We start from the raw sequence: 26,441 nt of genomic DNA on the forward strand, positions 1-26,441 counted from the left end.
CAATTCGGGTTTATCAATCAGAGGCAAACAGTCGAGCAAACTCTAACTCTTGAAGCAATGATATCTTTATCCCTAATGAAACAAACACATATCTACACCTTAGCTATAGATGCTTCTAAAGCATTTGATAGAATCAATAAGTCATTTCTGACCTTGATTCTGCAAAAATTTAACTTTCCTACACAGTTTATTCACTATATAAACACTTTACACAACAAAGCATATACCACTGTACAAATTAACAAATTTAGCTCCCAAAAAATAAAAATTAACAATGGGATTAGACAAGGCTGCCCCTTATCACCCTTCCTATTCAATCTATATATTGAGCCCTTATTTTTACTAATAAAACAAAGAACATATCATAATATACCGGTCCTTTTTAACACTGAGATTTCACTGTCAGCGTACGCAGACGACTTAAATATATATGATTCTCTTCCCAACACAGATCTTTTCAAAATCAATAACTCAATAGAAATATTTTCTAAATTCGCAAACTATAAGGTAAACTTGGATAAGACAACAATATTCCGGATTAATAACTACGCACAATACCCAACTGTAGGTACTATACCTAATATTAAAGTCAGTGACCACATACAAACCTAGGAATAGCATTCTATACCGATGCACATAATTACTATCAGGACAATGTGATTAAAACATGGGACACCATACAAAAAGACTTGGTAAGATGGTCACAATTGAAACTCCCCCTTCTCTCTAGAGTAGCCATCATTAAAATGAATATCCTCCCCAGAATACTTTTTATATTTAACGCAACCAGTACACTGATACACAATAAAGTTTTTATTAACATCCAATCAACCCTCACAAAATTCGTCTGGCATCCAAGACCTAGCAGGATAAGTTATCAAAAACTTATATATCCAAAGGCCAAAGGGGGGGGGTGGGCTTGCCTGACTTTAAACTGTATTATGAAATTACCAAAGGTAGTAGATTAATCAATATTGCAAATTACAGGGAACAAACCAATATGTGGTGCCCAACTTGGATGAAATTATATCACAACTATGTTAAAACATTACAATTTAATCCCAAGGCCCTCCCATTTCTAAAGGGACTGTCCAGAAGAAGATACAAATTACAAAACGACTTATGGGAACAAATTTAAAATAACACAAAATCTCTTCAAATCACTAAATCTACTAACTGCTTTTTATGCTTTCCAACCTTTACACCTTAACCCCAATAGTCAACTAAATGAAAAGATGACTGACCTGAATTCATACCCACTATTGAAAGAAAAAACAGTTTTAGACATTTATCTACTTAGGCAGGAATCTGTAACTAATATTAGTAACAAACTTAATCTCCCGTCTAAATATACAGTTATGGTAAGACAACTGAAGGAATTATGTTACAGATTTTGGAAGGATACTGACATCACAGACCAACAGATAGCTACATGTAGAACGCTGTGGGATATAATGACACGGGAAAAAAAAATGATTTCAAATGCCTATAAATTCATGATCTCACTTAGACATACAAAAGAAGCCATTCATTCCAATTACTGGACAAAACAAGATCCTACAATTACCTCCAATATAATTGCACAGGCAATTCAGACATTCTCCAAAGACTTTCTCCTTCAGAAGCTCAGATATACTCAACTTATGATCCTAAACAATGCATATTTTACGCCCTCAATATTAAATAAAATGTACAAAGAACTCCCACCCTTTTGCCAATTCTGCCCCTCCAAAGAAGCTGATATTATACATATATATTGGAGTTGTAAATGTACATACAAACTCTGGTGTTCCTTAAGAGTCAAATTAGAGAAAATGGGATATAAAAATCAACCTTATCCTGGAAATTTGCTCTCCTACACATACCTCCTATAGGAATGAAGAATAATCACTTGCACATCCTAGTAACAACATTTATGCTAATAAAATATTACATTACACTAAATTGGAAAGACAGGTCCATAATAACATGACAGGTCCATAATAACATGGGATGGTTTCAAGCAAACAGCTAGTAAACAGCTTTTGGCACATAAATATTTATGGTATTCCATGAGGAATAAAAGGACCCAGAAGGACACTTGGAAACTGATATCTGAACACATTCTGGCATGATTGTAAGTCATAACTCTGTATGCTGCATAGTTTGATATAGATGAGAATTGTATATAGATTATTACTGTACATAGGTTTTATGTTTGTAGGTCTGTATGTTGTGTGTTATTGTTTATTCTCTGTTAAATCGTTTTCCTGTTTTCATTTTGTTTTGTTATAACCCTAATAAAAAGGAATTGAAAAAAAAAAATCCATGGCATAGCAAAGAACTATGTCCCCCTACAGCTATTCATTATGGGCACTTTCGAGAGGATTGCTCTCCATTAAGGCTAGACTGAAACTCTTGGGCAAGAATTGTAGCAGTGTCTCTTATTTGGGAGTCCCTTTACATTTATATGGACTTTGTCATTTCAGACTGCAGTTACTTTTGAAAAGGTAAAGAGCCTTTAAGCAAGAGGAGGAGTCTCATTGGGAGCTCAGGTGTTTTATTTTGTAACTGGAATTTTTCTAGAGCTAAGAAAGGGCACAGCTATAATTGGGGTAAATGGTAACAATATTATGATGGATTTATGACTTAATGGTCATTTCAGTAAGTGAGTGTGATGTTCTTCATCTCACATTGCTGCAGTCATAACTAGTGGGTAGTCCGCTGTCCTCGGTCGGCCCGAATACCAAAGTATTAGGCTGGCGTCGGTCATGGTCGCTTAGATCTGACGTCAGTACGCCTTGGTACTAAAGCGCATGACCGACGTCATATCCCCAGTCTTTCTTGCCGCATGGTCCGAAGCAGAAGCAGCGTTTGCAAGTGCCGTTCGGCGTCCTGAAATTTTCGTATTCTGAGTTTCAGACCGAAACCAAGTTGGGCTAAGTACCCGTTGGGAATATTTTGTCTTTTCTTGCCTCAGTTTAATCCGGATGTCAGAAAAAGTGAATAATTGTATTTCTTGTGGGAAACAGATACCTCATAGGGATTATCACTCTCTTTGCATTCCTTGCTTGGGGCCTGAGCACGACGTAGTCGGGTGTCGCTTTTGTGCTAAATTTAATAAGCGCACCATTAAACGTCGGTTAGATTGTGCTAGGCTTGTCTTCGGTAAGCGGTGTAATTATAAGATGCCGTCGGATCCTCCGGCCGCTACCGCTAAGAAGCGTAAGGAGAAATCGGTGAAATCTAAACAGGATGAGTCGTCCGTTCCGGACGCCGGTTCTTTAGAAACCACGGTGGAATCTGTGGATCCAGCCGAGGTTTCAATTGAGTCTCAGGGGGAACCTTTAATTTTACAAGATGTGGCCTCTCAGGAGTCGGGTCAGGCTGAAGGGGCCTCTCAGGTGGCTGTAATCCTTTCTCCACATAGGGTGGTTAGGCCTTCTCCCTCTGTCTCTCTAAGGTACCTTCCAAAGCCAGGCCTGGTTTGTCTTCCTCTGGCGTCAGTCCTACTTCTGCAGGGTCTGTACCTAAAAAACACATGCTTAAAATGGCAGAAGATTTGATTTCCTTGATTAGAGGTTCTATGCCCCCCCCCCCCCCCAGATAAGAGGCCTAGGGTGGAGCCAGAGGTGGAAGGATTAGAGCACTCTTCAGATTACTCTGAGTCTTCGGCTGAAGACATTCAGGATTTTCTCCCTTATTCTGATTCTGACGCAGAGGATTCTAGTCCTACTGCTTCCCCTCCAGAAGATTTTTCTTTTTCAGAAACCCTACATTCTATGAGGGAGCATTTTAAATGGGAAGGTCAGGATTTCTCTGATTCCAGAAAGAGGCTTAGGGAATTCCTATTTTTGCCAAAGCATAGGCCTTTGGCTATACCCCCTGTTTTGGATGTTGTGCAGGATGTTTTCTCTGAGGCTTCCCTTAACCCTGACTCTTTGCCTCCTGCCCCGGTTAAGCCAGATAGGTATTACAGAGTACCAGAGGCTCATAAATATTTGTATAAGAGCCCTAGGGCTGACCCAGAAACTATTAGCCAGGGACCTAAGGGTGTCAGGGCTTCTGTTGTAAAGAATCCAGTTCCTATGGATAAAGACTCTAGAGCTTTGGATAGGTGGGGTAAAAAAGTGTATACCTCTTCCACTCTTGCAATGAGGGCTTTGAATTGCCAGTTTCATATGCTGAAGTACCAGAATTTTCTACTTAGTCAGTTGAAATCTAAGGTAGATGCTTTAGCAGAGGGCATAGAGTGTAAAGAATTACAGGATTTGGTTCATGCCTCTGATCAGGTGGGTAAGCATTCTTTGCAGTGTGGTTTTGATGCTTTACAGGCCTCTTCCAGGGTGGCTGCCACTGGATCAGTTATTCGTAGGCACGCCTGGCTTAAAGATCAGAACTTGTCAGAGCATGTTAAAGCTCGTATTTTGGATGCTCCCCTGCAGTCTGAAGTTTTGTTTGGTTCTCCTGTGGAGTCAGTCTTGAAGAAAATGGAAGACAAAGCTAAGTCTATGCAGACTGTTAAGGATTTTTTGCAGGTGCAGCCCCCTAAGTTTAGCAGGAATTGGCCCACTAAGGGATGGGCTTATCCTTCTTCTGATTTACAGTCTAGGGGTAGATCTAGACGTGGTAGGGGCAGAGCTCATGCACAGGGTTCTTTTAGGCCTAGGACGTGGAGTTCCCCTGCACAGTCTACAGGTGAGGGCAGGGGCCAGTCCTTTCGTAAACAGACCCAATGACCTGCATCTTCAGCTGCCCGATCCTTCCTGTCAGGCAGCTCCTCTGGGAGGAAAATTGGCACTTTTCAGGCAAAACTGGCTTTTAGTCACCCAGGACAAATGGGTACTGGACATCATAAACCGAGGTTACAAGTTTTATTTCCACACATTGCCCCCTTTCAAAGGCATGCCAGACGTTCCTCCTCAGCAAAAGGTGGAAGCTCACGTACAGATTTCTTTACTTCTACAAATGTGGGCTATCCAACAGGTCCCTCCGTCAGAAGTGGGCCTAGGATTTTATTCTCGCCTGTTTCTTGTACCAAAGAAAGGAAGCACTTGGAGGCCAATTCTGGATTTGTCTATTCTCAACACATACCTGGACATTCCAAAATTCAAAATGTTGACTTTACAACAACTTCTGCCTCTGCTAGGCAAAGATCATTGGATGGTAACTCTGGATCTCAAGGAGGCTTATCTTCATATTCCTATCAGGCCCAGCTGCAGGAGATTCCTGCGTTTTCGGGCTGGTGCTTTACATCATCAGTTCTCTGCGTTGCCCTTTGGCTTATCTACCGCGCCCAGGGTGTTCACAAAAGTTCTGGCTCCAGTGATAGCTTTCTTAAGGTTAAGAGGAATACAAATTTATCCTTATTTGGACGATTGCCTGATTCTTGCTCAAGACAAAGACAAGCTACTTCACCATCTTCAGTATGTTATGGCAGTGTTAAGGTGCCTAGGGTATTCTGTGAATGAAATAAAGTCCAGTCTAGTACCCTCTCAGGACATGTGCTTTCTGGGTGTGAGACTGAATACAGCCTCTCAGATGGCATTTTTGACCCCGGACAAGCAAAGAAATCTTACCCTGTACTTCCAACAATTGTCTCTCCTGTCCAGGCTGACTGCAAGGACAGTCCTTCAAGCCTTGGGGCTCATGGCATCTTGTATTCTGGTGCTTCCCAATGCCAAACTGCATATGAGGAAGCTACAATGGTATCTCAAAAGTGTATGGACTCAACACTGCCACGATTTGGACACTGTCATTCAGATAATACCTTGCATTCAAAAGGAGTTTTGTGGTGGGCTCAGGAATGTCACCTAAACAAGGGACTCTCTGTGACCCGACCAGAGGCGAGTCAGATCCTAACGACAGATGCCTCAGACAAGGCTTGGGGAGCACACCTCAATGGAAAATGGGTTCAAGACACGTGGCCTGCCAGACTTCAACATTTGCATATCAACATGAAGGAGATGTTAGCAGTCCAATTTGCATTGATGGCTTTCAAGGATCTACTTCAACCAGGACACGTGTTGATTCAAACAGACAACACAACTGTCATGTGGTACATCAACAAGCAAGGGGGAACCCATTCGTACCCTCTTTTCAGGCAAGCTATGATTTTGTGGGAGACTGCTCTCAGTTTGCACCTCACTCTTCAGGCAAGGTTTCTGCCAGGAGCACAGAACTCCTTAGCGGATGTTTTGAGCAGACAGATGGTGGATCCCCACGAGTGGAAATTGGATTCTCATGTATTTCGACAGTTGACAGTGCTTTGGGGGACTCCAGACATAGATCTGTTCGCTTCTCCACTAAATTTCCAGCTGCCAAAGTTTTGCACAAAGCTGTTTCATCCAAAAGCTTGGAAAGTGGATGCTCTTTCATTCAGTTGGAACAATCTTCACGTCTATGCTTTTCCTCCTCTGCCTCTCCTTCCCAAGGTGCTCTTGAAGGTCAGACAGGACAAGCCCTCCATGATTCTAATAGCTCCAGATTGGCCACGTCAGCACTGGTACCCTGTGCTGAGGAACCTAGTACGGCAGCCTCCTTGGCCTCTGCCATCAATTCCACACCTTTTGTCCCAGGCAGGCAATCATTTCATCAATGTCAGGATACAGTCCCTGCATCTGACAGCCTGGCATATTCTGTTCTAGACCCTGGAGGGTCGCAGCTTCCTCAACAAGTTTTGGATGTTATTTTGGAGGCCAGACGGCCTAGTACAAGGAAAGTTTATGCTGATAAATGGAGGAGATTTTTTCTTTGGAGCCAAGCAAAGAGCTTTGATATTTCAGTGCCTAATTTGAGTGTTTCTCTTCAGTATCTTACAGAGTTACTAGACAAAGGTTTGTCTTTCTCCTCTGTTAAAGTTCATGCTGCAGCCATTTCTGCTCACTATGACTGTGACCCACCATTATTCTCTCATCCTTTGTTTAAGCAATTCCTTAGAGGGGCAAAGAACATAAGACCCCCGCGTAGAGCTCCTACTCCTTCCTGGGATCTCAATTTTGTGTTGGAAAAACTCACTTTACCTCCTTTTGAACCTGCAGCTACATCTGAGTTAAAGTTTTTGTCTTGGAAGACTGCTTTTTTTGTTGGCCATTACGTCTGCTAGAAGGGTTTCTGAATTACAGGCTCTAATGGCAGTTGAACCCTTCCTGATTTTTCATAAGGATAGGGTATCCCTTCGTACTAACCCTACTTTTATGCCTAAAGTTGTTTCAAATGTGGCCTTAAACCAATCTATTCATTTGCCTACATTTTATGCTGACCCCCAAAATAAAGGGGAGAAAATTTTGCACTCTTTGGATATTCACAGGCAGTTGCGTTATTATTTGAGCAGAACTAAAGGGTTCAGACTGTCTCAACAGTTGTTTGTTTCTTTTGCTGTGGGATCTCAGGGGAAACCTGTTTCTAAACAAACTATTTCTAAGTGGATTGGCCATTGTATTGCTTTTTGTTATTCTCATCATGGCAAAGAGATTCTGGCTGGAATCAGACCTCATTCCACTAGGGCTACTGCCACTTCTACTGCTTTTTTAAGGGGTGTAGCTACTAAAGATATTTTGGAGGCAGCTACTTGGAGTTCAGTGCACACTTTTTCTAAACATTATCATCTCCCTCTTTACTCCAAATCTAGGGCTGGGTTTGCCACTGCAGTTTTACAGGGCATGTTAGCAGATCCCAATGCTTTATAATTTTGCCATCCTCCCTTTACCTTTGCTTTGGGATTCTACCCACTAGTTATGACTGCAGCAATGTGAGATGAAGAACATAGTACAGTTTTGTACCTACCATAAATGTAGATGTTCGAAGATCCACATTGCTGCAGTCCAATTTACCCTCCCTCCTTCCCCACTGTGGTTTGGGGTGGTTGTGTGTTTTGGGTTGTAAATATTGTTTGTACATGGGTGGTTGGATGTTTCTCTGTGTTTTGGCTATGGCCTTTCTTTTTAGGGCCTTCTGACATCTGGGGCAAGAAAGACTGGGGATATGACGTCGGTCATGCGCTTTAGTACCAAGGCGTACTGACGTCAGATCTAAGCGACCATGACCAACGCCAGCCTAATACTTTAGTATTCGGGCCGACCGAGGACAGCGGACTACCCACTAGTTATGACTGCAGCAATGTGGATCTTCGAACATCTACATTTATGGTAGGTACAAAACTGTACTTTTTGCAGACCCACATGATGCCAAAAACTTTGTAACATTAGTTAAGAGAATTCTGTGCTGCAAGAATGTGTAAATAAAGGAAGGTGGACTATGCCTTCCATATTTTGCATTAAAGAGTGGGCCCTTTGCTAAGTACTGTGAATGGGGTGCTAAACCTGAAACTCTAGTCAGACTACTAGGAAGGAGGGTGGGGGCTGTGAGGAGTCCATAGAGTTTGACCAAGCAATAGCACACCTAATTGAATCCTCTTTCTGTTATTTTGTCGCACAAAGTTATAGAAACATATAACAGGGTTGAGGTGCAGGAGGTACAAGGTTTGCTTGACTTGAGGAGTACAGTCACTGCTAAAAGCTCAGTATATCTGTAAAAGAAAGGCTTGACTCATCAAAGAAGACAGAAGTAATATACATAGATCAGGAAAAAAAAACTGTAACCAATTACTCTGGTTGGAGGTACAGTCCTAGTCTGAGAAAGTGTAGCCAGTGTGCCTTTTCTTAACCATAATGTAATTGTTGGGAAAGATTTCCCATACCTTAAATGTTTTGGCAGTAATAAAAAGAGGCCTTGTATAAACTCTCTCATATAGTTAAATGGTCTACAGGTTAATTATACCCTACCGAGTCTAAGGTTAAGGAAGAAACTGGGAGCATTAAGCACCAGATTAACTAGGGGCAGGTCAAACTAAAAGTATGGATAAATGCATCTGAAATGAGAGTTTTGTGCCTGTGTACGCAGAGATGTCCAAGAAGTGAAGGTGGCACCAGTTAATTGGAGAGAATACTATGTCCTGATAACTTAATACAGAGTCAAGCCCACAGATTGAGGTAAAGGTAGAAAGTAAGGAAGAGCCAAAGGGGAAGTGTGAGGTTTGAAATCAGAAAGGTAGTGGAAGAAATCCCTGGAGCAAGTTAAGGAAAAATGAAAAAAAAATAGGAAAGAACCACAGAGGAAGGCAGGAACTTGAGGGTAAAAAAAAAAAAAAAAAAAAAAAAGCAGTTGTATATGGGTCTGCTTCAAAATATGGAAGTACCAGATTATCAAATCTCGATTCATAGAGACAGCTTCACTGGATCTTCAGTTTATCGAACTCCCAGAACAGCAAAAATTAACCCTGGGAAAAGAACCACTAGGCCACCATGGTGAACCTTGCCCTTTTCCCCACTGTAGTGCGAGCTTGATGTTCATATATTTAGTCAGGGGGGGGGGTAAAGCTCCCCACTTGGGTTTTCTTCTTTCACTGTTTATTTTTTCCTGGTGGTCAAATGGTTCTTTTCCCTGGGTTATTTTTCGCTGTTCCTGGAGTTCGATGAACTGAAGATTTGGCAAACTCATCTTGATGAAGCATGATTTGATCGATGTTTTAAAGTTAGACGTGTGTGTGTGTGTGTGTGTGTGTGTGTGTGTGTGTGTGTGTGTGTGTGTGTGTGTGTGTAAAATGTATAATGCACACACACACGCGCATACATGTGTGTGTTATTCATTCCATTGTTCCACTACCTTCTCTCTGAAAAAGTACTTTCAGAGATCAAGGGAGTGGTTAGTTTCTGCTGTCGGCACCTTTTCTTTCTCTTTCTTTTCTTCCTGTTTTTAGTGATGCCCTCATGGTTTCTTGACATTTGCAAAGATGCCATGCCCCCCATCTTGTCTCTTGTTTTTCAGGTGAGAAGAGGTCTAGCTCCTGTAGCTTTTAGTCATATTCATTCCCCTCTATCCTGTGGAGCTTTTGGATAGCTTTTCTCTGAATTCCATCCAGTAGTCTGATGGCCTTTTCTTTTATGTTCCTTTCAGAACTGTACTTGTTACCTAAGGTGTGATTTGACTAAGGTACTACACAGCAATCGTATTGTCTGGTTCTTGAATTTAGCTCCCTGATGAACCACCACAGCTTTCTGTTTGCTACTGCCAGTGATCTAGGCCGAGAATGATCAGCACTCCCAGATCCTTTTCCTTGCTTGTTTTGCAATTGGTTCCACTCCTTCCAGCTATGACTTTACACCAGTGCTGTTGTGGCCAAGGTGTTGTACTTTGTATTTGTTTGCTCTGAAGCTCAGCTCTGCATTTCTTGTCACTTACTGAATTTTCTCATATATTTCGATAGACACTTCTGCTATCCTCCACTGCTGCACCTGCTTTTGTATCATTTGCATTTTCTTTTCCTTTAGGTATGCCCAAGACAACTGCACTGAAGAGTGGTGGACTCAGGTCAAGCCCCCTATAGTAGCTGTTCCTAATTCCTGATATTGTACCCGCCTCTCACAGTAGCCATATGTGTTGCATTCGGTCATGCAGCTATACGGTTCCTCAGACCCTGTGTTACCCCCGTCCCTTCAGTTTTCATATCAGCCTGTGTAGGACTGGACAAAGGCTTTAAGTCTAATTGGACTATGTCTTCCAGTATTCCCCTCTCTGATTCCTTCATAACTCTGTCAGGGTTTAGGGGTGGGTGTGACTTAAAGGCCTTCATCTCATAAAAAAGGATCTGGTGTGACTGGTGTTTCTTTCTGGTATGAACTCATGTTTGTTTCTTCTCGAGATTGTTGTCCCATAAAAATTCAAGCAAGATTCCCCTCCAGTTTCTCTTCATGAATTTTCCTGTCACTTTTAGCTCGACAGTTGAGTTGTTCCTGCAGATCGTCTCCCCCCCCCTCCCCCATACAAGGGTACCACAATTGCTGTCCTGCAGTTTTTTTTTTTCTTGCTTCTGCACAAGCTAGTAAATATCTGACAGGGATTATTTCAACAAACTTGGCCAGAATTTCTGAGGGCTCTGGGAGGCAACTCCTCTTGGTTTTGGTTATCCTCACGAAGAGCCATCAGATGTTCTTCTATTCACATGTTGCAGTATTCATAACAGTAGGGAGGTTGTCTGCAGTGCCGACATCCAGCCAGTATACCAGTCTTGCTTCAGGAAGGTACATGTGACGTCCTGTGCCAGGGCCATAAACCAACATGGGGTATAAAAGTGACGACTGCATGTACCATCTTCAGAATTTTTCTGCCGCAGTGAACATCGGACTCCAGTTCGCCAGTTTGGAAAGCAGATCGCTGTTTCAGATGACTGCTACAGATAAGTATCCTGTGGGGTTTTCATTGTCCTTGTTTGGTTTTTGTTAATATGAATATGTCCACTAGAAAGGGGAATTGTGCTTGTGGGAGACAAATTCCTCACAAGCACTCACACGATAAGTGCATATTCTGTTTAGGCAAGGCCTACCACCATACATCTGCTCTATTTGCTCATAGCCACTCAGGCCTTCATGGTGGCCTTGGATTTGAAGGATGCATACCTCCACATGCCCATTAACCCAGATTACATGAAATTACTTCGCTGTGCAGTAGGTTCCTGCCATTTTCAATTCTCTCTCTTGCCCTATGGGCTCTCCACAGCACCTCGAGTATTCACAAAGTGTCTAGCAACTTTCATTGCTCACTGCAGAACACAGGGTATACAAATATACCCGTACTTAGATGACCTGATTGTACTTAATCAAGACTGCCAAGTCCTCCAAGAGCACCTAAGACAGGTGATCTACACCCTAACCCACCTGGGTTTCACTATAAACAAGGAAAAGTCTCATCTGTAAGCCACACAAGACATAGTTTTCTTGGGATGCAGAATCAAAACAGACCTAATGAAAGCCTTTATTCCAAAACAAAGAATCATGGATCTTGGCATATACCTCAACAAACTTATCAATCTCACTTCATTGCCAGCACGAGAATTCCTAATGATGCTAGGACACATGGCATCCCTAATACCCATGCTACCCCAAGAAAGACTTCACATGAGAAAGATCCAGTGGATCTTGAAGAACTTATGGATCCAACACCACATTCCCTAGATACTCCTCTTCCACTACTCCAGTGGCTGAAGAGAGAACTCCAGTGGTGGATTTCTGCCATCTACCACAACCAGGGTATCACATTATAGATACCTGCCCACCTGCTAGAACTCACCACAGATGCATCAGACTTGGGTTGGGGTGGAGTACTACGGCAAAACCAAAAACAGGTCACTGTGCAGGGAAAATGGTCCACACTAAGACTAAAGGACCACATCAATATCAAAGAAATCAGGGCACTCCATTTAGCCCTACAAACTTTCAAAATAGTCCTATTCCCAGGATCTCTCAAGGACTCTCCCTGGGGAAGAAATCGCTTAACCCAATAACAAAAACAAATCTCTACAAACTGAACAAAGTGGGGGGCTTTGCCCCCCCCCCCCCCACAGTCCCCTAACTAAATAACCAACACCGAGATCACACTACAATGGGGAAAGAAATCGCTTATATGCCCCTTTGCCATTTTAAATTTTCACTTTTGTAAGTTCGGTAAAGACACATTCGAACATTTGCGTCTTTGAACACGTAATAGAGAACCCATTTATCTGCCATCTCTGCCTGTCTGCCCGTGTTACTACCACTGGCTTCTAGATTGGAGGCCATGCTGTTCCTCAAAGGAGTTCTACATATCAGACCCCCCAGGAAACCTATCCCTCCACCTTAGGACCTGAATTTTGTCCTACAAAAACTCACGCTGCCTTTTGAACCAGCACATTGAGTAACCCTAAAACTGTGCACCCTTAAAACTGTCCTAGTGGCCCTTACCTCCATCAGGAGGGTATCAAAGTTGCAAGCCCTTATGGCCATCCCTTCTTACCTCATTTTCCACAAGGACAGAGTTGCCCTCCTGACTAATCTCTCTTTCTTTCGTGCTTAAGGTGGTTAATGAACATTAATTAAACCAAACCATTAACCTGCCTATTTTCTATCTTAATCCCCAAAATGCCACTGAGAGGACCCTGCCTTCTGTAGATGTACACAGAAAACTGAGGTATTATTTAGACAAAAATAAAGGGATTAGAAAATCTCATCAGCTTTTCATATCCTCCTCATCACCTTCCATCCTAGGACTTTAGGGAAAGCAGTCACCAAACAATTTCCTCATGGATCCCAAAATCTATTGGAATATGTTATTCCGCCCATGGTAAAGCCTTACAAGGCCATGTCAGATCACACACTCTACCAGAGCAGCTGCTTCCTCAGCTGCCTTTTTCAAGGGGGTTGACTATGCTTCAATCCTAGAAGCTGACACTTGGGCCTCAGTGCATACCTTCAAAAAACATTACAAACTGGACTTGGCTGCTAGAGCTGGGTTCAGAAGGTCTTTTCTACAGGGTCTCATTGACTGAGGCCTCCAATCCTCCTCCCAGGATCATACCTAAAAGCATTGGCACTCTCCCTACTGTTATGAATACTGCAGCATGTGAATAGGACACAGAGCAGTTGTGTAAGAACATACCGTAACCTTGAATGACCTTCTCTTCCATGTTGCAGTATTCAGTCCCTCCCTTCCTGCCCCTCTAGCTCACCTACCTATCCTTACTTGCCTGTGGATAGATGGTTTTTCTGCCTTCTTTTCTTTTTAACTTCTCCACTAATCCCAGCTTAATAAGTACCCTTTTTCTAATCTACATGTGAATCTCTAGGGTCTACCAGCTTTGACCCTCTTTAAACCTCCAGGAGTACTAGTGTATGCAGCAGTCCATTCTGAAGAGGGTACGTGTAAATGTCACTGTTATACTCTACGTCGGTTTATGGCCCTGGCGCAGGACGCCACACATACCCTCCTGAAGCAAGACTTTGGTATACTGGCCAGATGTTAGTGCTGCAGGCAGCAACCTCCCTACTGCTACGAATACTGCAACATGGAAGAGAAGGACATCTAAGGTTATGGAAAGTTCTTACACAACAATTTTTTCTCCATGAACCTCCTCCCTCTATATACTGTTGTCTGTCTAGTGTTCTCTCCATACTTTCATTTGTGAAGCTGAAGCAAAATACTCCTTCAGTACCCATGACTGAAGTAGAGTACGTGCTAGTTTTCTCTGCTTTTTCCTAGTCATCTTTGATATTTTTACAATCATTGGTTAACCTAGCCAGTGTTGTCCCTCCTTTCTTCAATTTGCCATTTACCTAAAACAAGTCCTTATTCTCTTCTTAATTACATCAGCTAGCCCCCTTTCAACTTTGGGTTTTACTGCCTTTACCATTTTTAATCTCCTTTCCTAGCCTGTTTGTAGTAGCCTCCTTAGTCTGTGCGTTTATTCCTTTATCTTTTTTGTAGGCTGTTCTCTCCAAATTGATAGCCTCAGATTTCTGTGTTCACACTGGCCTTTTTTTTTTTTTACCTTTTTGTGTTGGCTTCACACACTAATGCATTCATGATACTTTTCCATATCTTGTTTACTGCCTCGATTTACTCTGTCTCATCTCTCATGCTTGACTTCTTGATCACCTACCCATTATGGAATAATCCACACTTTTTAAATCCCCCACCATTGTCATTGTCTTTTTTGTCTACTTTTATCTTTCCTTTCCTCTAGACCATTCAATGGTATGATAACTGGCACATTGTGCCTTTACATAGAAGTCCATATTACTCTCTGGAGTAGTTTGGACTATGTTCAGAATTCCTTCCTTTCTGTTACAGTCCTGCATTATTTGTTGAACCCCGCCATGGTGTTAAGACCTCAGTCAGCTCCTGTACTTTCTCTTTTTACCTCAGAGCTCAGAATCTTCATGTTTGCTTCTGGCAGATTATTTTCCCCAAGGAGCTTTGTCATCTTCATCCTACCCCACTTTTTATTATGTCCTCCATTCTGTCTTTTCTTGTTGTGCCTGGTAGTGTTGTTTCAGACCACTAACACTTTCCCTCCCTTGTTTGATGTTATTCCTCCTTGCTGACATTACATTTGATTCCCATTTATGTAGAGTGATACTCCACCATATCTTCCTTTTCTGTTATTCTTGAACAGCCTATATCCATTCTTCTTCATGTTCCACTCCTTGTCACTGGTTTATGTTTGTGCTACCAGTAATGTCCAGCCTCCCCTCCTGCATGAAGTCAGCTCCCCGGTCTTCCTTCCCAGTCTCCTAGTATTACCAGATAAGACTTACCCAGCCATGGTCTGACTGAACTTTTCTTTATTCTTTTGATATATTCTATATCTGTCACTGCCTAAATACCTTTCCCATCTTCTGTTTGTCATCCTTCCTCCCCCACCTTCCATCTTGGTTTAAATGTACAGTTGTTTCCACCCCAGCACTAAGCATATATGTTTCTTCTTGGATGAGATTCAGCTTACCACTTGCTTAGAGCTGGTGTATCTGGCAGATCTTCTCTTATCCAAGTCCAAAGCCTTTCTCCCATGTACACTGCTGCGGAGAATCATTTTTATGATTTGTGCTCCACTTTTTCTAGTGTGTGCTGGCCTTACCTAAACACTGTTTGTCACTTCAGCTTTTTACACTTCAGCATGTGTCCACCTCCCTCCATCTTGGAGACACTGTTCACCTGTTGCCCCATTTTACTAATTCTGAGCCCTGAGATTAATTTCATTTAGATATGGTGTGTCCTTTCTCATGTGCCTAGACTCTTGATCTCCTTTGTAGTTAAGTTACTCATCAGTGAAATCTTTTGTTTCCTTGCTCTAACTCTCCTGTCCCCTCCTCTCCTTTGCTTCCGCCCTTTGCTAATTCCCCTCTTGTTTGCAAATTTCCACCTCCTTTATGTACTGCTTGCCTCCCTCCCAGTGGTATATGTATGCTTGTCTCCATCCCTTCTGTGTTCAGTACTATAACCAGAGTGTGGGTGCCCAGGGTTCCAGCTGCCAGGGATGATCAGATGTGAATGAAATACTAGTATTCATTGCAGCAGCTGTGGCTGATATCACAGCTGTTGATATGAATGCATTTAGGTTTATAGGTTCATAGATAGGTACTAGGATGTTGGACCAAGGGCCTAAGTAAGCCTAACCAACAAGGTTCCTTGGCTTACGCCACCCTGGAAAGTTATATTCCTGTGACCCTGTCGAGCAGAGTCACGGAAGTGATCCCCGGGGTGTATTTCCTATTTCCCATTCACTCATCTTGAAGAGTGCTAATGAGGAACTTTGCTTGATGTAGATGGGTAGCTTGTTCCAGAGTATGGGAAGTCTCTGGGACAGGAATCTATCCCTCCAGCATGTCCTGTTTATTGTGGTGACAAGGTTTAGGTCCCTAGAGTGTGTAGCTCGGAGGGATTGTGATTTTTTTAGGTGTAGCTTTGTGTTTGACATAGCTTTATATGTTAGACAGAGATCACCTCGGAGTAGGTGATATGCTACGGAGTAAAGCTGGAGTTTTTTGAGAAGGTCAGTGAAGGGCATCTGTTTGAGGCCAATAATCCTCTTTGTGAGGTACTTCTGCGGCCTTTCCAGCTGCTGCAGATGTTTTGTGAGGTACATTCCAAAAGAGGCGTTGTACACTATAATGGGTCTAATGAGTGTCAAGTAGAGGGGAACAATGACCTCTTTTTTTTTTTTTTCCTGGATGAGCACCCTTTTGTGATGAGGTGTGCCACGTAGAATGATTTCCTGACTACTGTGGCGATGTGATTATCAAAGGAGACACTACTGTCCACCTGGGTCCCAAGGACTCCTATCACACATTCGGTGTTAAGTAGACTGCTGCCTATGTGGTAGCTCATGAGTACAGAGTTTTTACCAAAGGGGATGACAATGCACTTTTTGGCATTGAGCTTAAGGCCATGGCTCTGACACCAGGCATCTGTCTCACTGAGGCCCTTCTGTAGGATGTCCACATCATTTGGGGACTCTGCTATAGCTCCTAGTTTGCTGTCATCTGCGAACTTCATTGGCCAAAAGCCTTCTGTGTTAGCCTGTACTTCAGAGAAGTAGATACGAAACAGGAGAGGTCAAAGGACTGAACCCTGTGGTACTCCACTTGTCACTGGTTTGAGGATTTGGAGTCTGTAACTTTTACATTGTGGGTTATGTCAGTGAGCCAGTTGGCAACCCATCTTGTGACGTAGGGATTTATACCTAGTTTAGCTATAATTCCAGAATGGGGGATGGTGTCGAAAGCCTTGGTGAGGTCAAGATAGGCTGTGTGAACCACCTTACTCTTGTCTGTGGCTTTGGTGACTGCCTCAAAGAAGTCGATCAGGTTCACGAGGCGTCATCTGCCTTTCACAAATCCGAAATGGGGTGGGGTCCAGTGTTTGGAGGTTACCAATGTCTTTGTTTATGAGTTCTATGATGTTCTATGGCCTTACAGACCAGGCTCGTCAGGCTAATAGGGTGATTGTTCCCGGGATCAGTGGTGGTTCCCCCTTTGTGTAGTGGGATAACTTTTGCTGTGCACCATTCATTGGCACAAGGCCTGACGCGAGGCTATGATTTGAACATGGTGCTTAGGTGGGGAGCCAGTTCATTCTGAAGTTTGTGTAAAACACAGTCAGATGTTGTCCGGTCCCATGGATGCTGTGTTTTTGGCTTTAGAGAGTGTAGCTTTTACCTGCATAGTTGTGATTACAGGGACTCTGCCCTTTAGGGGATGAAGGGGGGGTAACGTTAGCACGAGTGAAGGGGGGGTAACGTTAGCACTGAACCTATCTGCCAGGATGTTGGCAGTATCAGTTGGTTCTGTAGTTTTCGTGCCATTGTGCTGTAACTCAGAGCAGATCTGGGTGTTGGCATTGAGATTCTTGACATAGCTATACAATGCTTTGTGGTTGTTCCTAGAATCAGGGGTGATTTTTGTTTTCATAGCTAGCTTTGGAGGATCTTGTAAGGGATCTCAGCTTCTGACTGAAGCTGACCAGGGAGTTCCTCCACTCATGGGATTTTATTCTCATTTGCAACAGTTTTTTCCTTCTGTTGTAGAGTTTAAGGCAGGGGACCACCAAATTGGCTTCCTTTTTCTGGAGGATAGTGTGTTGGTTCTGTTTGGGATAGCACGATCCATGCACTCATGTAAGTGCTTATAGAGTGCATTTGTGTAGGATTCAGCAGTTGTAACTGTATTGTCTATCTGCATGGGTATCATGAAGTTTGCCACTTTTTGTCTTAAGAAGCATGAAGTTGGCTTTGGAGAATTTTTTTACCGTGGTTTCCTTAATGGGGGGTGGTGGGATGTGGATATCTAGGGTGATTAGCTTATGGTCGGATCTGACCAACGAGGAGTTGACTTCAGGTGTGGAATACTGGTCACTCATGTTGATAATGACTAGGTGTAGGATATTGTTGCTCCTGGTAGGGGTGTGGATAAGTTGATCCAGGGCACTGGAATTTATGAATTCCAGAAAGCATTGAGCGAAGGAGTTGGTGCATGAGTAGATTTCCCAGTTAATGGTGGGGTAGTTGAAATCGCCCAGTATTAGGGTGTTTGGTTGAACCCAAATATTTTCCAGTATACAAAGAAAAGAGGAGTGGGAATCCTGGGGCATGGTGGGGGATCTGTAGCAAGCTACAATTTGGATTGCAGTTTTGCCCAGAGTTAGTTGCACTTGGATAATCTCTGATGCATTATGCTGAGCAACTAGCCTGGAGGTGTGGATATCCTTAATGAATATGGACACACCTCCACCTTTGGTGTTCTGGTCCAGGTTAGATGGCTGATAAGTGTGGTATGAGTTATAGCCTGGTAATGCAGGGGTGCTTTCTGGAGCCTTGAACCAGGTCTCAGTCACTGCACAAATATCGATGTTCTCCATTTTAAGTAGTGCCTCGAGGGAGTGCATTTTGAGATTTAGACTTCTAGCATTACCCTCAGTTTTTGCTTGCCTGTTCCTGTTATGGTTGTGAATTTGTCATTTGAACCTTGCCTAAAAAAGGCACTATAGGAGGAGTGGTTGAACCTTGCCTAAAAAAGGCACTATAGGAGTGGCAAGAGCCTTAGCCAGTATCTAGAATCCCAGGGGTGACAGGTGCAGGCCATCTCTGGCAAAGCATCGTGGTCTATCGACCATGTCATTCCAGGTTGACAGATACTGGATCCCCTTAGAATGACACCAGAAGCTTAGCCAATTGTTGAAGTCATTCATTTTGTCCTTGTATTGCGGTATCATTCTGGGCGATGGCAGGATGCTACTTCGAGCTAGGGTCATACCTACCTAGTCTACAAGATCGGACAGCTCTTCCATATCTCTTTTCATGTAGTCCAGGGAGGGTACATCTCCGGTTGTTCACACCAACTAATGACAGAGTCATATTTGTACTTGTTGTGGAGTGACCTGAGTGCGTGGGTTATGTGGCAGATCCTGGCACCCGACAGGCCACAGACAGTAACATTCTCCCTGTTTAGCCTGGTTAGTGGGACATCAGTTGCCTGACTATAAGAGTCATCTATGACTAGAGGGTTGGGTATGTTGTTTTGCCTTTTGGGCTGTGGTTGAGTAGCACACCGAGTCTGTGGGCTATGTGTCATTTGGGTTGTGTTGTGGGGGGTGAAGGTTCCTTGCGCTTCTGCTTTGAAGGTCTCTGTTGCCTGAGCAGATTATTATTGAGAGCCTCCGCGAATGGTTTTGTGTTTCTGTTTGTTAATTTTGGTGGTGTAGGTTTAGTGGGACTATGTGATGAGTGTGGTGTGGTGCAAGTGTTTTACCTTCTCCTCTTGACGGTCAAGTTCAGTCTTGGTTGGAGAGAGCTTTACCTCCAATTTGGCTAGATAAGTGCATCTCTCACAGGTTGTAGTGTTGGGTGGTAGGAGGAGAGGGTTGTCTGTGTACATGAGGCAATTGCTACATTGCCCCAAGATGCCCAGATTCATCAGATAGACAGGAGAGAACACTGGGAGCTGACCCTTCGACATGCCTGAATAAAAAACTATGTTCCTCTAGACAAGTGAGGAAAGTGAGTACAAGAGCTGTTTTTCTCTAAGCAAGTGAGGAAGGTAAGTACAAAAACTGTTTTCCTCTAGGCAATGAGGAAAGTTGAGTGCTGTAGTAATTTGTAGCTTATTTAGTGCTTCTAGTGCTAAAACTAAGAATCTGTATCTGAACTAGACTAATTACAGGAAAGAAACAAGTGCAAATGCTGGCTTTTAAATCAGAAAGCTGACAGAGATGGAAAAATTACCCAAACGGCCAGTAACTACAATTTCTGAGCCAGAAACCACTCCTTATGTGGTAGATAGGTTACCTAGTGCTTACCACTCCCACGGATAAGCTAGCAGGCTTCCCTCCAACACAGACAGGCTTTGGGGGGCTCAGAAGCTTACAAACAGTCCTGGATATAGCAAATCTGTATCTGGACTAGACTAGTTACAGGAAAGGCAGGAAACCAGCATATTTTTTTTCTATACAGTTAAGCAGAACGGTGCTGCGGTAGCATTGTCGCCTCACAGTAAGACTTTGTCCTGTTCGATTCTCAGCTAGAACGTCTTCTGTGTGGAGACCTGTGTGAATGGGCGTACCTTCATTGAAGGTTGTGCGTCAGGGCTGGCAACGTGGCACGTAAAAATCGACTGCCAATCATTAGCGGACCGGAGTTCCGCTGTGGCGACCCCTAACCGGGAAAAGCCGAAAGACACAACAACAGTTAAGCAGAACAAAGGGAGATTCTAGCAAAGTGTTTTTTTTTTTTTTTTCTGTAAAGGAAAGGGAGAGAGGAGAAGTAGAAGATAATTCAAGGTTAGGAAACTAAGTGGGTTGGCCTTTTCAAATATTCTCCCTGTATTGGGTAGAATGAGCTAATGACACTAGACTGGGAGGAGTGTCCCAGATCAAATTTACAGTAGGGGCGTGCAACTGCAAAGCCACCAAGTATAACAGCAAGACCCCAACAAGGAGGGAGGATGAGGAACAATACTACAGCTACTGGCCTACACTCTTTTAGACAGTGAAATGTTTATCACAGCAGAAGAACAGCAGTGAGCCGGAAAATTAAAGTTTTTAAACAGATAAAGGAGCACGGAGTCTCTGCAGAATGCTTTTAACTGCAAACAAATCCATTATATAATATACTCCTTGGCAGGAAATCGGAACAAACGGGTACTTAACAAGTAGAGAAATTTTCCCGTTAATACCTTTCACACAGTAAAACTAGCTAAAAAGCTAGTAGATTCAATGTAGCATGGAGTTTTGGTTCTCAACTTTGGGCGAAGGGTCACTAATATGGGGATGGTCCAGAGAACCATATGATCTACCTATGGTCTCTGTCTGTCCTCTTCCTACAGGACCTGTCCACTGTTCTGTCTTTCTTGACCTTTGCTTCTCTCATCTAACTTCCAGTCCCTTTCATGAGATGCTGGTTCCTGGTTCTATTTCTTCCTTGTCACTATCATTTGAATCTCTTCTTCCATATTCTGGGTCCCTTTTTTCTCGTTCTCATAATTTTTCTGGATTCATCTTATAGCGTGACACCATACTTGACACTACTATTGTATAGAACGTTTGTTAGTATTCTGTCCCAACTTCCATATTTTCCCATCCTGTTCTGTACTCTCCAGTTCCGCTCGACTCTGTCGTACTTGACTGACTGATTCACTCATATTTCTCACATTCATTTATAAAGCTGCCTCATTCTCTTTCATATGCCTCATTATCTGCAATCTCAACATTCCCTGAGCAGAACAACACAGATTTCTACCCGATGGTTATCTAAACTTTGCTGCTGATGCCTTCATGAACCATAATATTTTTCCCTTATTTTATTTTTTTGGGAAGGACAGTACTGGGAACTAGGTCATAGAAAATAAGCTGGAAAAGGTAATACTGTAGGTGTTGCAGTGTGTATGTTTGGTGGAAACAGACAAAAGGGATGGTAATTATCAGTTAGCCTAAGGGGAGGGCTTTCCCAGTACAGTGTAGAGATCATTAGCATGAACAAAGAGTTTGAGACTCCAAAGCTACTAGGTTTAAGACCATAAGGGGACACAACTGATAAGATGGTGAAAATCAGAACATTTTCAGAGAGCAGTTGTACTTGTCACCTCTCCCAAATTAAACATCACATCTTGTATCCTTGAAGATTTATATACATTCTCCATCTGTCCTTTTTATGCCTGCTACCATACCACTTGCCAATTAAATAATTTTCTTTGTCAGTCTATGACTCTCATAGCCTCCTATAGGACCTCTCAAATATAGTTATATTTTTGGAGTTAATGCAACACATTTGCTTCCTGGCCCTGAGCAATAACTTTTAAAACTTAAAAAAAAAAAAAAAAAAAAAAGTGAAAATTAAAAGCTACAGAATGCCATTTTTAGTGATATGTTTACTATTTTGTTCTGCCTAGGAAATTGGCACGAAGTGCAACATTTTTTGCTCCTTGTAGGTAATGATCATCTGCTCCCTAGGCTTCTCATCCACTGGGTCTTCTAAATCTCCTTGTTGCCCTTGGACTTACTGTGACCATTGTTTGAAGTTGATGAGGAGATCAAAGCTTCCTGGGGCAATATCCTACTGGTACTGAACGAGTCGTTTTTGGTTTAATCCTATCCTCACCTACCACTTGTAACTCAAAGCCATTATTCCATCTTCTAGGCAGCACTCCACACTCATCTCTGACCTCCACCAGTGATCATCCTCAGAGGTGTATCTGAGTATGCTCCCACCCCCATCCTCTCCGCCTCTCCATTATGCACCTAAGTAGCTAATTGAATTCAGGCTACCTTTATCTGGACCGTAGTTCAGGCTTTATCTTTGTACACCACCAGTGAGGACTGTTACCCTAAGGTAAAGGGAACAAAGATTATGTTAAAAACTGTAGACCTTTATGTTTTATTAGTTGCATTAGCATGTAAGAAGGAGATGCCTAGTATGTGTATAGACGTCATTACTGACCAACATTAGCCATTCATCATTTTCCTGACACCCTTGTTCAAAATTGTGATTGCCAGATATAGACTAGATTGTATTTGGATTTTGGCAAACTCTTGGGCATATTTTAATTTGTAACTTATTACATTATGGAGTTAAACTGTATGGAATTAGATAAGTGAATGACGTACTGATAGAAATATCAGGTTAAATCACAAAATAAGTATGATCACATTATGATGAGCAGCTGGGAGTTTCATAAAGGTGTTTTTTTTTTTTTTTTTTGACCATCACTTATTTTTGTAGTATACATTGTGTACGCCATTGCCAAATGACATTACTGTAATACATTTTGAAGATAACCAAATGACATTACTGTAATACATTTTGAAGATGATAACCAAATGACATTACTGTAATACATTTTGAAGATGATAACCATTTTATGGTAAAAAGAAAATATCAAAAGCAAGATGATTGCAGAACACTTGAATAACTATACATACTGGCCAGGTAATTATGGTCCCACCATTAATATGTTTGAATCCAGTTCAGTAACATTTGGAAAATCCATGTTATGCATTATTATTTTGGAAATGATCTGATTCTTTGTTCTTATTTGTATAAGGCTGTGGGGATCGTTATTGAGAGTAAACTTGATTATTTTGTGTCCACTGATAGTTTTCAAACAAGCAGCCAAGTTACTGATTTGCTTTCTTGTCAGAGACTATGATGCAGTTTTACTCGTTAATGTTTCTTATGTGACTTTTTCGAATAAACTCAAGTACAGTGTCTGTATAAAAATAAATATATAATTAAAACACATTCAGATGAATACTGCTAAAAATATACCAACAGGTAATCCTCTTGCGTTATAAGGTTTATATGTCTAAATCAGTTACTTTAAAAATATAGGAGAGAGTAGGGGAACTTGAAATTGGTATACAAGGTCTTCAGCAATAATAATTTATTTACGAGTTGAAACTGATGAAAGCTTAGTGGGTAGTACATCTGAAATGCAAACAAATTAGACTTCAGATGCCTTCATGCAGAAACAATAAATTGAAGTACTTGTTTAATTGCAGAGTTGTGAAATAGCTGGAATCCATTACCAGCTTTTTGTCAGGGAAGCAACATCAATAACTAGTTGGGTTACCAGAACAGATGCAGATAGATTCACATAACATACAAGTTAGAGGGTTATTGTTGCATGCATATGAGATGGGCTAGATTTTCTGCCTAGTTTCTGAGGGTGAATATGGGTGCAATAGTGGAGGATGGAAGAAAAGGATTTGTAAAAGCTACTGAAATGGGCAGAAAGTAGTAGTGGAGTTTGATTTCAGAGAACTGCAGATTTCAGAGAACTGCAAAGTACAGTACCATTGCCACAGTTACTGAGGTAGGTAGTATCAGCCTGGTGGAGTGGAACTGATGACAGTGGAGCAGGAGAACAATCTAGCAGTATTGGTTCCTCAGGAACACAAGTGAGAGGGCAGTAGCAGCAGCAAGTGCAGTGCTGGAAGGGCAGCATGACTGGGTCCTGGTTAGGCCATATTTTGATCACTTTATGCAGTTCAGGAGACTATACAAGGAAAGGGACATGAGGCTGCTATGTTTGTGGCATGGAGGGGAAAATTATATGCAGTAAGGAGTGTTTTACTTCATATTGTTTGGATTGTGTATTTAAAATGTTTGCATGCAAAATGTTAATTTCTCCTTGCTATCTAGTTAGCCTGCTGAAATTACATCTTGTAAAAATTGATCGTTTTGTAGTTTTTAATTTAAGATTGACCTTTAATAACAACCAGCTTAGCCTGGGCTGTGGCTGAAAAGAGATCTTGGACAGGTCTTCCTACCCAGTTAGTCAGTAAATAAGTAAATGACTGAAGTTCATAATATGACCAGAGACTAGAGAAGAAGGAGCTGTTCTCCACAGAGATGAGAATATAAAGGAGTTGGAGTCCTGATATGTATGCCCAAGATCATGCTGTGTAGATGTGAATGGGCTACTGTAAATAAGAAGGGCACAAACAATAGACTTATCACTGCAGCTGTGAAAATATTTCTTTACCGAGAGGGATTATGATCCTTGAAACAGGCTTCAACGGTAAAAGACGGAGAAATTTAAGGAGGTATTCAAGATGCCATGGAACTGCTGGATAAAGGTTAAGCATAAGGGAAAGCTGGAGAAGGTGGTAGAATTGTTAAACGTACTTAAGTGGCAGACAAGTTAGGCTTAATTTCTCCCCCTGTTATGTTCATATTGTATAATATAATACTTTTCAATACTTCAAAGGAAAATCATTTCATAGTCTTGCAGTACACAATTTTTTATCTTCCTCCCCAATCTCCTACCCCTGTTGGACCTTCCTGATGACTTCTCTATCTTCGTATAGTTAGACCATTCCTTCCATCAAGGCAAGGACCAGGCATCCATGGGCTAGGTGAGAGTCCTTTTCATCCCCTTCATTTCAGCATGGGGAGCATAATAAACACACCTGTTTCTTCTCTAGTCAGTTTGAAGGGGGGTGGGGGGCACCTTCAGGTCAGTGGATCAGCCTACCTTCTCTTTCCTTTGAGCCCTAACACCTATAGCTTCACTATCACTGCAGTGCATGTAGGAGCAAGATTGCTAACGCACATGTATTCTTGGCTTGCATCTAAGCCACTGAAGGTGTGTGCTCAGCAGGTTTGTGCTTTGCAGATACAACACCTAGTGCTTTCTTTGTGCCAGACATGCCAAGAGCCAGAATTGACTCCCTCTTCCAATGATGTTTGATCGGACAACAGACACTCTCAACATCTCAGCCTGATTTGTTGAGCACCTATGCTGTTAATTGAACACTGGTCATCTGTAACAGGTTCAGGGCTTCATCTCCCTGCACATTTGGATGTGACTTGTCTTGTAAATCTTTGAAATCCATAATGGGCATGAGATTTAAAACATTTGACAGGTTGAATTCACATTGCATGCCTTGATCAATTGATTTGTTCTGTGTTAACACACCTTTTCTTTATTTCAGGATTAAGAAGATTCTGCAAAGCTGCTGGTAGTAACCCTCATATCTGTATTGTTGGCAGTGGCCCAGCAGGTTTCTATACTGCCCAGCACTTATTGAAGGTAAGTTTGTATTTTTACACTATAGATAGAGCTGGATTCCTTTGACAGCTTAGCTGAGAAGTTAAAGCATTGTTGAGAAGGCAGTTAATGGAAAGTATTTGACTTTTGAGGGCTATAACTTAAAATACATGTATGGAATGAGTAGAGAAACTGTAATGCTATGAATGAATTTTAGAAATTAATAGTAAGAGTAAAGAAAGAACAGTACATGTATTTTTAAATTGCAGAATGCATTTCTCTGAGTTGGCATTTAGAGGCCAGTCTCATTGCTTACTCCATCCTATCTTGACTAAATTGTGACAGTGTCAGGTAGCAAGAATGCCGTTTAGGTTTGTTTTGATTTGGCCTTACTCTGAGTACAGTTGTAGAATATACAAATTAATGTTTTAAATAGTATCCTTGAAAAGTTAAGAATTCAAACACTTTGGGTTTTAATGTTTGTGAGGTATTTGGTATGAGCAAAAATGATTCATGTTGTGCAACTGTAGTATGATTAACTGACTACTGCAGTTTGGAGCAAAAGCAAAACTAATGGTCAGAGCAGTAAACATGTATGAGGGAGAGGCACTG

At 42.0% G+C, this 26,441-nt stretch overlaps 1 protein-coding gene across 1 annotated transcript in view; it reads left to right on the plus strand.

Annotated features, from left to right (window-relative positions):
* The window catches only part of FDXR (ferredoxin reductase), a 508,804-nt gene that overhangs the window by 50,602 nt on the left and 431,761 nt on the right, over window positions 1–26,441 (plus strand). Inside the window, exon 2 of the mRNA XM_044085176.1 lies at window positions 25,774–25,871. Within this exon, the coding sequence (XP_043941111.1) occupies window positions 25,774–25,871 (98 nt within the window). The remainder of the gene's footprint in view (window positions 1–25,773; window positions 25,872–26,441) is intronic.

The sequence above is a fragment of the Protopterus annectens genome, chromosome 10.part0 (assembly GCF_019279795.1).
Source record: "Protopterus annectens isolate FY-2018-M chromosome 10.part0, PAN1.0, whole genome shotgun sequence".
Classification (NCBI taxonomy): domain Eukaryota; kingdom Metazoa; phylum Chordata; order Ceratodontiformes; family Protopteridae; genus Protopterus; species Protopterus annectens.